Here is a 13,807-nt window from a genome sequence, read left to right as displayed (position 1 = left end):
AGAACATTTCGCTTTTCTCCACAATCTCTCCAGCAGTTATTCTTTGTAGACTTGTTAAGGATGGCCATACAGATACATGTGAAGTGGTACCCCATTGTAGTTTTGATTTGCATTTCTCTAATAATTAATGATGTTAAGTGTTTTTTCATATGCATACTGGCCCTCCCCATATCTTCTTTGGGGAAATGTCTATTTAGTTATTCTGTCATTTTTGATGAGTTTTTTTTAGGTGTTTTGTTTCGTTTTGTTTGGTTTGGTTTGGTTTGGTTTGTTTTGTTGGTGGCTGAGTTCTATGAGTTGCATGTAGATTTCAGATTAAGCCCTTATCAGTTGCATTCTTTGCAAAGATTTTCTCCCAATCTGTAATTTGCCATTTCTTTAAAAATGATTTCCTTTGCTTTGCAAAAAAATTTTGAGTTTCATTAGGTCTTGTTATTTTATGTTTGTTTTTATTGTCATGACGCTAGGAGATGGATCAAATAACATCCTGGTGTGATTTGTGGCAAAGAGCGTTCTGCCTATGTTTTCTTCCATGAGTTTTATGGTATCTGGCCTTATGCTGATCTTTAATCCATTTTGAGTTTTCTTTTGTGTGTAGCGTTAGAGTGTTCTAATTTTGTTCTTTTACATGTAGCTGTCCAGTTGTCCCAGCACCTCTTATTGAAGACACTCTTTTTCTTCCACTGTATGTTCTTGCTGCCTTTGTCATAGGTCAGTTGACCATAGGTGCTTGGGTTTATTCTTGGACATTTTATCCTGTTCCATTTATCTTTATTTCAGTTGTTGTACCAGTACCATACTGTTTTTGATGACTATTGTTTTGCAATATACTCTATAAAGTCAAGGAGCCTGATTCTTCCAGTTCTGGTTTCTTTTTTAATTTTGTTTTGTCTATTTGGGGGTCTTTTGTGTTTCTGTACAATTTTAAAATATTTTCTTCTAGTTCTGTCAGAATATCACTGGTAATTTCTTAGGGGTTGCATTGAATATGTAGCTTGTCTTTTGTGTGGGTAATATAGTCATTTTGACAATACGGGTTCTTCCAATCAAAGAGTATGGTAAATCTTTCCATCTAGGTCATCTTTGATTTCTTTCATCAGCACCTTATAGATGTCAGAATACAGGTCTTTTGTATCCTTAAGTAGGTTTATTCCTAGGTATTTTATTTTTTGATGCAGTAGTAAATGAGATGATTTCCCTAATTTCTTTTTCTTATTTTCGTTGTCAGTATATAGAAGTGCATTCTATTTCTGTGCATTAATTTTGTATCCTGTGACTTTGCCAAATTCATGGATGAGCTCTAACAGTTTTCTGGTAGTGTCTTTAGGATATTCCATGTGGGTTTATCATGGAATTTGCAAGCAGTGATAGTTTTACTTCTTTTCCAATTTCAATTCCTGTTCTTTTTCTTCTCTGATTGCCATGTATAGGACTCCCTAAAAAAAACCATGTTGAAAGGTAGTGGTGAAAATGGACTTCCTTGTCTTGGTCCTAATCTTAGTAGAAATGCTTTCAGGTTTCCACCATTGAGAATGGTGTTAGCTGTGTGTTTCCATATATGGCTATTATATTGAGGTACATTCCCTCTATGCCTACTTTCTGTTGAATTTTTTTTTAATCAGAAATCGATTTTGAATTTTGTCAAAAGCTTTTTCCATGCCTGTTGAGATGATCATATATTTTTCATTTTTCAATTCCTACATATGGTGTAACATAGTCTTTGATTTGTAGAAACTGAAGGATCCTCACACCCCTGGGATAAATCCCACTTGAAAATAGAGTATGATCCTTTTAATATATATGTTGAATTTGGGTTGCTAATAGTTTGTTGAGGGTTTTTGCTTCTATGTTCATCAACAAACAGAAATGAACTGTAATCTTATTTTTTTGTGGTATCTTTTTCTGCTTTTGAAGGTGATGGAGGCCTCATAAAACAGCTTGAAAGTGTTCCTCTGCAATTTTTTGGAAGAGTTTCAGAAGAATAAGTGTTAACTCTAAATGATTGGTAGAATTCATCTGGGATGCCATCAGGTCCCAGAATTTTGTTGTTAAGAGGTTTTTTGAATAACATTTTTAATGTCAGCATTCATGATTAGTCTCTCTGTATTTCTGTTTCTTCCTGGTTCAGTCTTGGGAGGTGGTACCTTTCTAAGAATCTGTCCATTTCTTCTAGCTTGTCTATTTTATTGAAATATAGTTGCTTATAATAGTCTCTTGTGATCTTTGTTTTTCTTGGGTGTCAGATGTAATTTCTCCCTTTTCATTTCTAATTTCATTTATTTCAGCCCTTTCCCTTCTTTTTTCTTGATGAACCTGACTAAAGTTTTATAGCTTTCTTGATATTTCCTAATAATTTTTGGTTTGAGTGATCTCTATTTTTTTCTGTCTTGAGTTCATTTATTTCTGTGCTAATCTTTATGATTTATTTCCTTGTACTGACTTTGGGCTTTGTGCGTTCTTCCTTCCCTAGGTGTTTTAGGTATAAGTTTAGGTTGTTTACTTGAGATTTTTCTTGTTTCTTGAAATAAGATTGTATGTCTTTAAACTTCCCTCTCAGGACAGCTTTTGCTGTGTCCCATAGGTTTGAGTCTGTAATATCTTCACTGTCACTTTTTTCCTAAGAATCTTTGGATTTAAGGATTCCTTCAGTTATCCATTTGCAGTTTAGTAGCATTTTGTTTAGCTTCCTGGAGTTTGTGGATTTTGCTCTTTATTTCTTGTAGTTGATTTCTAGTCTCATAGAATCAGTGTCAGAGAAAATGACTGAAATAATTTCAAATTTTTTTTATTTTATTATCAAGCCTTGAGCTGTGGCCCAAGATGTGATCTATCCTAGAGAATGTTGCATGGACACTTGAGAAGAATGTATATATCTACTACTTGGGAATGGAATGTTCTATCAATATCAGTTAAGTCTATCTGGTCAAGGGTGTCATTTAAGGCCTTTCTTTGCTGATTTTCTGTCTGGATGATCTGTCCATTGATATGAGTAGGGTGTTAAATTCCCAACTGCTATTTCATTACTACCCATTTCTCTTCATATGGCTGTTAGCAGTTGTCTTACATATTATGGGGCTCTCTGTTGGGTGCATGTATATTTAAAATTGTTATATGTTCTTTTTTGGTTTGATCCTTTGGTCATTATGCAGGCTTCTTCTTTGTCTCTTTTTGCCCTTCTTTAAGTCTATGTTATCCGATATGTGTATTACTATGCCTATTTCCCTTTGATATACATTTGCATGCCATACTTTTCTACACCCTCACCTTCAGTCTGTATGTTTACTTTGGTTTGAGGTAGATGTCTTGTAAACACCATATATATGGGTCCTGTTTTTGTATCCACTCTTCCAGTCTGTATCTTTCAATTGGAGAATGTAATCCATTTACATTCGATGTAATTATGGATAAATATACACTTACTGCCATTCCTTTAAGTGTTTTGGATTTTTCTTTGGGGTCTTTCTCCTTCCCTTCTTCTTGTGTTGCCTGCTTGTGTGATTTGCTGTCTTTTTTAGTCTGTGTTTGGATTGCTTTTCCTTTTTTATGTGTGTGTCCATCATCATTTTTTTGCTTTGTAGTTCCTCCCATTAGGTATTGACATAATCATCAGTATGTGTACAGAAATATTTTTGGTTGCTGGCTTCTTAATTTCAAATGCATTTTTAATATTCTGCATTTGTCCTGTCCTCTTCAAATACTTGCTGGTTTTGTTATCATATTTTAAGAGGGTGAATGTCTAGTTTTATATTGTCTTTGCCTTTACCAGTGGGCTGTCTCATTTATAACCTTCTTGTTTCAAATTTCAGCTTTTTATTTTCTGCCTAGAGGAGTTCCTTTAAGTATTATTGTAGAGCTAGTTTGGAGGTGCTGAATTCTATTAGCCTGTGCTGGCCTGGAAAGCTTTTTATCTCTCCATCAAATCGAGTGAGAACCTTGCTGGCTAGAGTATCTTGGTTATAGGTTTCTCCCCTTCAGCACCTTAAATATATCTTGCCACTCTCTTCTAAGTTGCAGAGTTTCTGGTGGAAAAAAAAAATCAGCTGGTACCCTTATGGGGTTCCTTTTTTATGTTATTTGTTGCTTTTCCCTTGTGGCTTTTAATGTTTTTTCTTTGTATTTAATTTTTGTCAGTTTGATAAGTCTGTGTCCTGCTGTGTTTTCCCCTGGGAATATCATTATGTGATTTTCTGTGCCTCCTTAACTTGAGTCTCCTCAAATATTAAGGAAATTTTTGGCTATCACCTCTTTAAATATTTTTCTGACATTTTCTCTCTCCCTTTTCCTTCTGAAACCAGTATTATGCAGATGTTTATGTTTTAGTTATCCCAGGGGTCTGTTAGACACTCTTCAGTTTGTTGTTTGTTTTCTTTTTTCTTTATTCTTTTCTGTGGCAGTGATTTCCACCATGGGCTGTCTTCCACCTCATTTATCCATTCTTCTGCCTCAGCTTTCCTGCTATTTATTCCTTCGAGTATTCTTTTTTTTTCAGATACTGTGCTATTCATGTTACTTTTCTTGTTTTTAAATCCTCTCACTCTTCGTTAAAATTTTCTTTTAACTTATCTGTATTTCCATTCATGTTCCAATTATCTTGGATTATCTTTATTATCATTATTCTGAAGCTTTTTCCGGTAGATTACCTATCTTCATTTAATTGTTTTTGTGTGTTGGACTTTTTCTTTCTCATTTCATATTGTCCAACTTTCAATGTTTATTGTCACCTTTCCAGCAGGTGTATAGGACCAGCAGCTGCTGAGCAACCCTGAGTATCAGGAGTGGCTGCGTCTCATATTTACCCAGAGCACGTGATGGGAGCTGCAGTACCTTTCCTGACCTAGGTGGCTGCTGGGGATGGGCTCTCTGAGGAAGGTTTTTCAGTTCATGGGGTTACATTTGTAACAGGAGGGCAGCAGTGGCTCATGTGGCCTCTCCTGCTACCAGGTATCTCTAGGGACAATTTCCTGTGGCTGGCAATGTCAGCACCTGCTCCTGCAGTCTCTCCCTTTTCTGGGGAGGCTCTCAGGACTACTCTCTGTAGATGTGAGGGCTGTCACCATTCTGCAGGCACTTCCTTTGTTTGGCCACTCTAGCGAGCACAATTTCTAGCCCCAAGAATGGGGGCTGCTCCCTAACTGTTGCTAAAAACCTCTCTCTGTAACTGTGGAATGTGTGTCTTTCCCAAGTTTCCTCCTCCTGTCAGGCCACTGGTAGAAGTGCTCTTTTTAGCTGATTGGAGTGGAACATGAACCAATAGGCCTCTGGCAGCTCCTTTGAGCAGCCATGCAATGTGTGCTCCTCCATCAGCCACCTACTGCGACACTGGAAGGAGCTACTGAGCTTGTGCTATTAGTCTTTGTAGCCCTAGGGTGATGACTATTCCTCAGCTGTGGCTAGGCACCTGCTGCTCCAGATGTGACTCCTAGATCTGGAGCAGCTGGTCTCTTGCAACCTGGGAGTTCACACAGGGAATAAGACTGTAGTGGTGAATCCCTCAGTTTGCTTCCTGTACCCCCAGTGTGTGTGTCTGCACTCACTACATCTGTGAATGCAATCTCCCTAGACTCTAGTCCCTCCAGGCTGTTTCTGTGCAGCCAATCCCAACTTTCCCACATACCAAGCCCCAGCTTTCTGAGTCGGATCTCCAGAGCCAGAATGTCATTTCCTGACCACTGTTCATATCAGCCTGTTTGTCAAATGCAGGACAGTAGCATTGACTTCTTATAGAGGACTGTTTCTGTTTTAACTGCTTCACACCAATTGTTGTGTTACCCTACACTAGTAGAGTTCCTCCTCTGTCCTGGCTGTTCTCCTTGTCATTTGGGGCTGGTGTGTGTGTGTGGAGACTATCCAGGTTTCAGATTTTCTTTGTACCTAGCTCCCTCCTAAGGGTGCAGGTCCTGTCCCACTTCATTTCTTATTTTCTCTTTTTCTTTTGTCCTACCCTGTTTTGTGAAGATTTTCTTGTTTTATCCAAGTCCTGGCCTTGTTTTTGTCATTGTTCAGCAATTTTCTGTGAGAATAATTCCACATGTAGATGCAATCTCAATGTATTTGTGGGACTAGATGAGACTCACACCCTACAACTTTGTCACTTTCTCCTTTCCTCTAACCACATATTATGCATGTATTATGACAGACTCTTAGGTAATTTCATGACTTGTCTATTGTAAATAAAGCTGCAAAGGTGGTGCAGAAATCTTTTTGAGTTAGTGTTCTCATTTTCTTAGGATATATTCCCTAAAGTGAAATATCAGGATCCTATGTTGCATAATATTTTGAGGATCTTCCATAATGTGTTCCATAGAAGCTACAACAATTTACAAGCCCATCAAGCATGCACAAGTGTTCCTTTTTCTCCACCTACTCATCATCAGCATTTGCTCTTACTTTTTTTTTTTTTTTTTTTTTGGTCTTTTCATCTTATTGGGGCCACACCCGAGGCATATGGAGGTTCCCAGGCCAGGGGTCTAATTGGAGCTGTTGCCACCAGCCTACACCAGAGCCATAGCAGCAAAGGATCCAAGCCGCGTCTTCAATCTACACCACAGCTCATGGCAACACCAGATCCTTAACCCACTGAGCAAGGCCAGGGATCGAACCTGAAACCTCATGGTTCCTAGTTGGATTCGTTAACCACTACACCACGACGGCAACTCCCCTCTTGCCTTTTTATACTGACCATTCTAACAGGTGAGGTGATATCTCACTCTTAATTTACACTTTCCTAGTAACTAGTAATCTTGAGCATTTTTCATGTTATCACACACACACACACACACACACACACAAACACACACACACACACAGACTCTCTTAGGTCTTTCCCCATTTTTCATTTAGGGTGTTTTTGCTATTGAGTTCTTTATATTTTGGGATTAAAAACCCCTAATCAGACAAGTTATATGTTTTGCAAGCTTTTTCTTTTTTCCATTTCATTTGCTGTCTGTCACTTTACAAGTGTTGGGCTCATGGTGGTTATCTTACCATACAGAAGTTTTTAGTTTTATGTAGTCTGACTTGCTTTTTGTTGATTTTTTTGCTTGTGCTTTAAGTGTCATATCCAAAATGCTTACTACCAAGGTTCATGTAAAGTAGTTGCAGCTGCAGTTTTTCGTTTGAGGATTTCTACAGTGTCAGGTCTATACTTAGGTCTTTAATTAATTTTAAGTTATTTTTTGTAAGTAGTGTAAGATATTGGTCAAGTTTTATTCTTTACATGTCCATACCCAGTTATTCCAGCACCAGTTATTAGAGGGCCCATCTTTATGTACCAGGGGTTCTTGGCTCTCTTGTCAAATGTCTGTTAATCATAGATACTTGGGCTGATTTCTTCACCTTCAATTCTGTCCCATTAGCCCATTTTTGTTTCTATACCAGTACTGTGGTATAAGTTTTATGACCATGTATTTTCATAGAATAGCTTAAAATCTGAAAGTATGGTACCTCATTCTTTGTCCTAGTTTAAAGATTTCTTTGGGCTTTTAAGTCATTTGTCAGTCCATACGAACTTTAGAAGTACTTTTCTACTCCTGTAAAAATTGCCTGTTGAATTTTGAACAGGAATGCATTGAACCTAGAAACGGCTTTTGGTAATATTGGCATTTTTACAGATAATAATTCTTCTTAGCCATAACAAGAAGATACCTTTCCATCTGGCTTCACTGATTTTTTCTTTTCATTAATGTCTCCTAGTTGTCAACACAAGAGATTTCTCTCCTCCTTTGCTAAATTTCTGAAAGAAATTAGCAGTGTACACACATGATGTTTTGTATGTTAATTTTTACCGCTAAACTCTACAAAATTATGATTATCAGGTTTTTTTTTTTTTCTGGTTGAATCATTAAGATTTCTGTATGTAAACCCTTGTCCCTTGCAATTACTGTTTTACTCCTTGCTTCCAATTATGATATTTTTAATTTCTGTTTCTTGCCTGATTGCTATGGTCAGGACTTCCAACACTGCTGAATGGATGTGGTGAGAATGGGCATTTTTGACTTGTTTCTAATATTTGAGGATTTTCCAGCCTTTCACCATTGAATGATGCTAGATGTTCATTTGTCCTGTATGACATTTATTAGGCTGAGGTGTTTTTTTTTGTCTCTGATTTGTTGAGGCTTTTGTAAGAAATCATGAATTTTATCAAATGCCCTTTCTGTATCTATTAAATGATAAAACCTTTTCTCTTACCCTGTTAAAAATCTATCACATTGATTGAGTCATGTGGATACAAGGATCCACTTGATCATGGTAATGATCATTTCAAGGTGCTGGTGAATTTGATTTACTAGTTTGCTGAGAATTTTTGCATCTATATTCACCAGGGATACGCTCTATACTTTTCTATTAGCTTTCTTACTAGGCCAAGTCTGGCACTGTCAAATGAGTATGGGAGTATTCCTTCCTCTTCAAAGTTTTAGAAGATTTTCAGATACATTTAGTGGTAAATTTTCTTTAAATATTTGATAAAATTCCACCATCAAAGACATTTGATCCTGGACTTTTCTTCATTGGGAAAATTTTATTACTAATTTCATCTCTGTCTCTTCAGAGTTTCTGTTTCATCCTGATTCAGTCTAAGTGGTATGTTTCTAAGAATTATTCCATTTTTTCCTAAACTGTTCATTTTCTTAGTTTAAAGTTGTTCACAGTAGCCTATTGTGATCCTTTGTATTTCTATGATATAAATTATGTTTCATTTCCATGTATAATTTTGTTAATTTCAGTCCTCTTTTTTTTTCTTGGTCAGTCTAGCTAACAAATGATGTGTCAATTCGATTTACCTTTTCAAAGAAGAAACTCAGTTTGGTTTTTCTGCCGTGTTGCATTTTGTTTTAATCTTTATTATGTCCTTCCTTTTGCTGACTTTGGGCTCAATTTGTTTTTTTCCTAGTTCCTTAAGGCATAAAGATAGTTAATTCTATTTTTTCTTGCTTCTTAAGGCAATCCCCCCCCCAAAAAAAAACAAAAAACAAACAAACAAAAAGCATTATGGCATGTTTTACCAAGAACCTCCCAATTAGAACTGCTTTTGCTGCATCCCATAAGTTCTGGTATGTTGTTTTACAGTTCTGCTTGTCTCTAGAAACTTTAAAATTTTCCTTTTAATTTCATTTTTGAACCATTGGTCTTGGGGGCAGAGGATTGTTTAATTTCTATGTGTTCCTGGTTTGTCCAGTTTCCTCTTATTACAGATTTATACTATCATATCATTGTGCTATGTCTTAAAGAAGATCTTTGGTATTACCTTAGTCTTGTATTTGCAAAGAAGACTGTTTTGTTGCTTAACATATTGTCTCAAAAATGTGCCACGTGCTCTTCAGAAAAATGTGCACCCTGCTGCTCTTGGATAGAATGTTCTATATGTCTTAATAGACATGTCTCGAAAGAAGGTATACAATAAGTTAGGTACAGAAAATGAAGATATCATTTCAGGATATGCAAATGAAATTCATGAAATACCTCTTGATTTTCCCATATTTTTATTGTTGTCTTTTTGTTGTTGAGTTGTAAGAATGCTCTCATATATACTGCTTAGTATATCCTCTTGAGACATATGATTTAGAAATGTTTTCTCTCATTTTATAATTACCTTTTCATTTTCTAGAAAATATTCTTCAATGTAAAAAGTTTGTAATTGTTTATCGTTTCAATAGAGAAGCTGATTCTTGGATTTTCCACAACATTATTCTTGCTCTCTACTCTATTGTTAATGCCTTAACTGGATGAACCGGTACTTAACTAGATGCATCAGGTTGTTCAACAAAAATATAAGGTTTGCTTAAATGAACTTTTGCTTATCAACAACCAATTTAATGAAAAGACCCAGAAATTCCATATACAAAGTATCCTTTTCTAAGTCACCTAAGAATAGAGAAATTCATAGTCCTTGCAGTTTTTTAAAGCCTCGGGAGAAGTTACACTATAGACATTTTCCAGAACACCTATTTTAAAATAAAAATAAAAATAAATAAATAATGCTAACTAAACTCTGGCTGAATAAAATGACTTCTGCCAACCAATCAGGGGGTGGTCTCTTTCATATCCTTTTTATTTATACTGTGCAGTAATTACGTATGTTCCCAAGTCCTGAGAAATCCACCTCTTACAATTTTTTGAACCTGATTTATCGCTTAGCAAGTCCATTAAGTGTAAAGAATAAACAGAGACTATTAAATTACTTATTATTCATTTACTCAACCATAACAAGAGTAGATAATATAAGATTCACATTTATGAAAAATCTACAAAATGTCTTTGAAAAGCAAAATATGACTGCCACCTTAATGTATTTATCTTCAGAAAAACACGTGAGCTGTAAAAATAAAGCAGTGTATTTAGCACTACATCATTTATAGTTTGAAAGAGGTAGATATTTCTATAAACCTGAGAAATGAACTAACCAACTCAAATAAGGTAGTTTCATTAGTAAGTAAAAAATACTGGTCTTGTAATCACAAAATATCTTCCTACCCATCTGAAAATAAAATGGTAGGTTACCCTATATCCTCGTTTTTTTCTATATCATGGATATAGCCTGACACTATGGATTTTATAATTCTAGAAGATCCACAACATGGTGCAACAAGCACAGTTTAACTCATTACAACATTTAAACTTTCTCCTGGTGCACCAAAGTGTCTTGAAAACAGGGTTGAGAAACAAGGGTCAGATAATAACAATTAGCCAGAGAAAAAATTCTGAAGGAAAACCAACTTCATCCCAAACAGAATCCAGATATTTGAGTATCTATATCACTTAACACAATATCTACTATACCAGGTACACCCAAAAGGGTAACTAAATGCTGCCATCCAGTTCACTTTCGGCCCAAGATTTACTTTCTACATCAAACAAGAGCCACAAGAAGTGCAGTGGGTCACAGAACCACTTTCACAAATGTTAAGAGTTTAACTGCAGGAGGGTTCTGGTGAAATATGATCACAATTTTAAGGCAAATTCTTATTTCTGACATCTTTATTTCTCCTTGGAAGAGGGCCCACTATTTCATTTAGTAACTAAAAGAAATACTTATAAAAAAAGTTGTTGGGGTTTTGGTTGATTTTGCTAGTTCTGGCAGTGTAATCAGTCAAACTTCATGTATGTTCTTTTCCCTCCAATGTTTGGATTCTTGATCATCAAGGTCAGTGATAGAAGTGGAAGTTTATGAGGATCATATAATGTGGGCTCTCTTTTGTATTAGGTAATTCAATTTCCAAGTCATTTTAGATCATAAACACTACAGGGACATATAACGATTATTCAGCTTTTAGACACTGAACTAACAAAGGAAAGTAACAAAAATCAAATTTCAGAAATTTCCCCATTCCAAATGTAGAGATCTAAATACCACTTTTTAATATTCAAACATCAGTTCCAACCTGAAACTAAAGCAATACAAATAGCTTTAGTCATATAAATATTCAGCCTACTAGACCAATGACTTGTCTGCATATAATGCTTTCTTTACAAATGACATCTTCATATACATACATATACCATCGCAACTTTTGAGGGAGTCAAAACTTGGCAGTTATGTCAGTTTGTCAAGTGATGAAAATATTATCAAAAACTAATCTGAATCAAATATGCTGTGTTTTCTTTACTTTTTATTTAATTTTTTTTTTCTTTTTTTAGTCTTTTTGTCTTTTCTAGGGCCACTCCCTCAGCATATGGAGGTTCCCAGGCTAGGGGTCAAATCGGAGCTGTAGCCACCAGCCTACACCAGAGCCACAGCCACAGGATCGATCCAAGCTGTGTCTGCAACCTACACCAGCACTCACGGCAATGCTGAGCTTAACCCAGCTTAACCCAGTGAGCGATGCCAGGGATCAAACGTGCAACCTCATGGATTTGTTAACCACTGAACCATGAGGGGAACTCCTGCTGTGCTTTCTTTATATCCCATACTTAACTTGTCATTTAAATGAGCTACTAGACAAAACTAATCAGCTTTATATTTTCTCTTTTATAGTAAAGAACTACAGTTTAAATTTGTTTTGTTTTTACATGGAGGAGCCATTATGAGACCAAGTCTCAATTTAATTCTGCTAATCATATGCAAGAATAAGAAACAGAAACTGAGCAGACAAGCAGATACATTAAAATAACAAGGCAATGAACACATGCATTGCAATGAAGGAAAAATAAAGCAAGTGTAAAATACAGCCATGGAAAATGCATACAGTAAAACAACACAAGACTGCTAAGCAGCCCCCTGTACCATCTGGTCCAATAGCTAAGAAAATACAGATATGGTAGAAAAAGTATGAAAATTTTCATCACAAAAGGAACAGTAACTACTTCAGAAAAGTTATACACAAAATAGAGTTCTCAATATAGTGATCACACTTGAACTTAGTCAACTAAATTAATATCCACAAGAGATTATGTGGAAAGGGTATTCTGAGCTGCATTTTGGTCACTTGTTCCTTTAGACTCAGCGTCCAGGTTGCCTCCTGGGGCTCTTTTAGATGGGGCGGTCAATGCTTTCTGAGCCTCAAAAGCAGTGCAGGGCTGTATCACAGGTGTTGTCAAATCTAAATCTGCTGCTTTTACGGATACTTGCTCTTTCAAGACTTCCACCTTATCATTAAGCTCATTTCTTTCCACCTGAAGAGCTCTGCACAGCTTCTCTAACCGTTCCAGTTTTATCTGAAAGGCCTTGTACTCTTTATCACAAATAGTTTTCTGAGGAAAAAAAAAAGGCAAAATTTATGGAAACTTTCTGTAAATAAATTCAAGTTAGATTACTGTATCTGTAACTAACTGGAGCAAATCTGTAAACCACTTTTTAATCATTACTATATTTAAATGTATTTAAAATATTTACAGTTATTCCAGAACAATGCAAGAATTAAGTTGTCTTTTCATACTTTTTAGGGCAAGCAAAGTTCTTTTCTTAGCTTTGTATTAAGTTGACTTAGTAAAGTATTACGGAAATTTAGGATCTTAATTTGACATATTAAGAGACTATATTAAAATTTTTATTTCTATATGTTTTTCTTTCCTTCCACCATTTTTGAGTGCTAAAACTTTCTCCTGTGAAATATTATAAACCATTCTTTATCAAGTAAAGTAAGAAATTTAGTCATCGCAAATGGAATACATTTCAGATTTATTTACAGCAAAACAGACAAATAGTACCACACTTAACTGTGGGAAATAATAAGTCGAGATAGAAAAGCAGCAGTTATAAGGATGTGATCTCTCCAAAATAAGTAAATATTAATAAACAAACAAACAAACAAACAGCTGTGTTCCCCCCACCTAAAAAGCAGGGTTCTCATGTTCCAGCTTTCCAACCAGCACATCAGCATTACCTAAATACTTATCAGAAAAAAAAATTCTTGGGCCACACCCCAGGTCTAATTAATCAAAACTGCAAGAGAGGAGCACATAACCAGGTTTAACAAATGTTAATAAAGAAAAGCTGAAGTTTACCATAGAAAAAAGCAAAACTTAGACATTTCACAGCGATCTACAACACAAACCTGAGCCAACCAAATAAGGAAAAAAGTTTAAACACCTCTCTGAGGACAATCTAAAAGCCTCAGTTACTAACCAAACCCCCACAAGTTGTAGCCTGCCTTAATACTGAAGTAAATGAGCACTGCTATTCAGTCTTATAAAACCTCACCTCTTCAGCCATTTGAAGAAGTATTTTATTATTATTTTCCCATTTGGTACGCCATACTGTCACTTCTTTTTCCAGTTTTTTAGTTTTCCTTGTCATCTGTTAACCAAAATAGTCACAAATTTAAATTCTAAATTGCCTGACTCACCACAAAAACATTTTATAATATTCTTC

At 35.7% G+C, this 13,807-nt stretch overlaps 1 protein-coding gene across 3 annotated transcripts in view; it reads right to left on the bottom strand.

The window, feature by feature from the left end:
- LOC110257894 (gamma-taxilin-like) overlaps nucleotides 7,778-13,807 on the bottom strand; it is a 47,884-nt gene continuing 41,854 nt past the window's right edge. For all 3 annotated transcript variants that reach the window (XM_021080891.1, XM_021080892.1, XM_021080893.1), the window contains exons 9-10: nucleotides 13,637-13,732; nucleotides 7,778-12,687 (exon numbers count right to left, since the gene is read on the bottom strand). In XM_021080891.1, the coding sequence (XP_020936550.1) occupies nucleotides 12,385-12,687; nucleotides 13,637-13,732 (399 nt within the window). In that variant the 3' untranslated portion in view covers nucleotides 7,778-12,384. The remainder of the gene's footprint in view (nucleotides 12,688-13,636; nucleotides 13,733-13,807) is intronic.

The sequence above is a fragment of the Sus scrofa genome, chromosome Y, assembly GCF_000003025.6.
Source record: "Sus scrofa isolate TJ Tabasco breed Duroc chromosome Y, Sscrofa11.1, whole genome shotgun sequence".
NCBI lineage: Eukaryota > Metazoa > Chordata > Mammalia > Artiodactyla > Suidae > Sus > Sus scrofa.
Note: the sequence above shows the minus strand (reverse complement) of the source record. Positions and strands in the feature narration are given on the sequence as shown.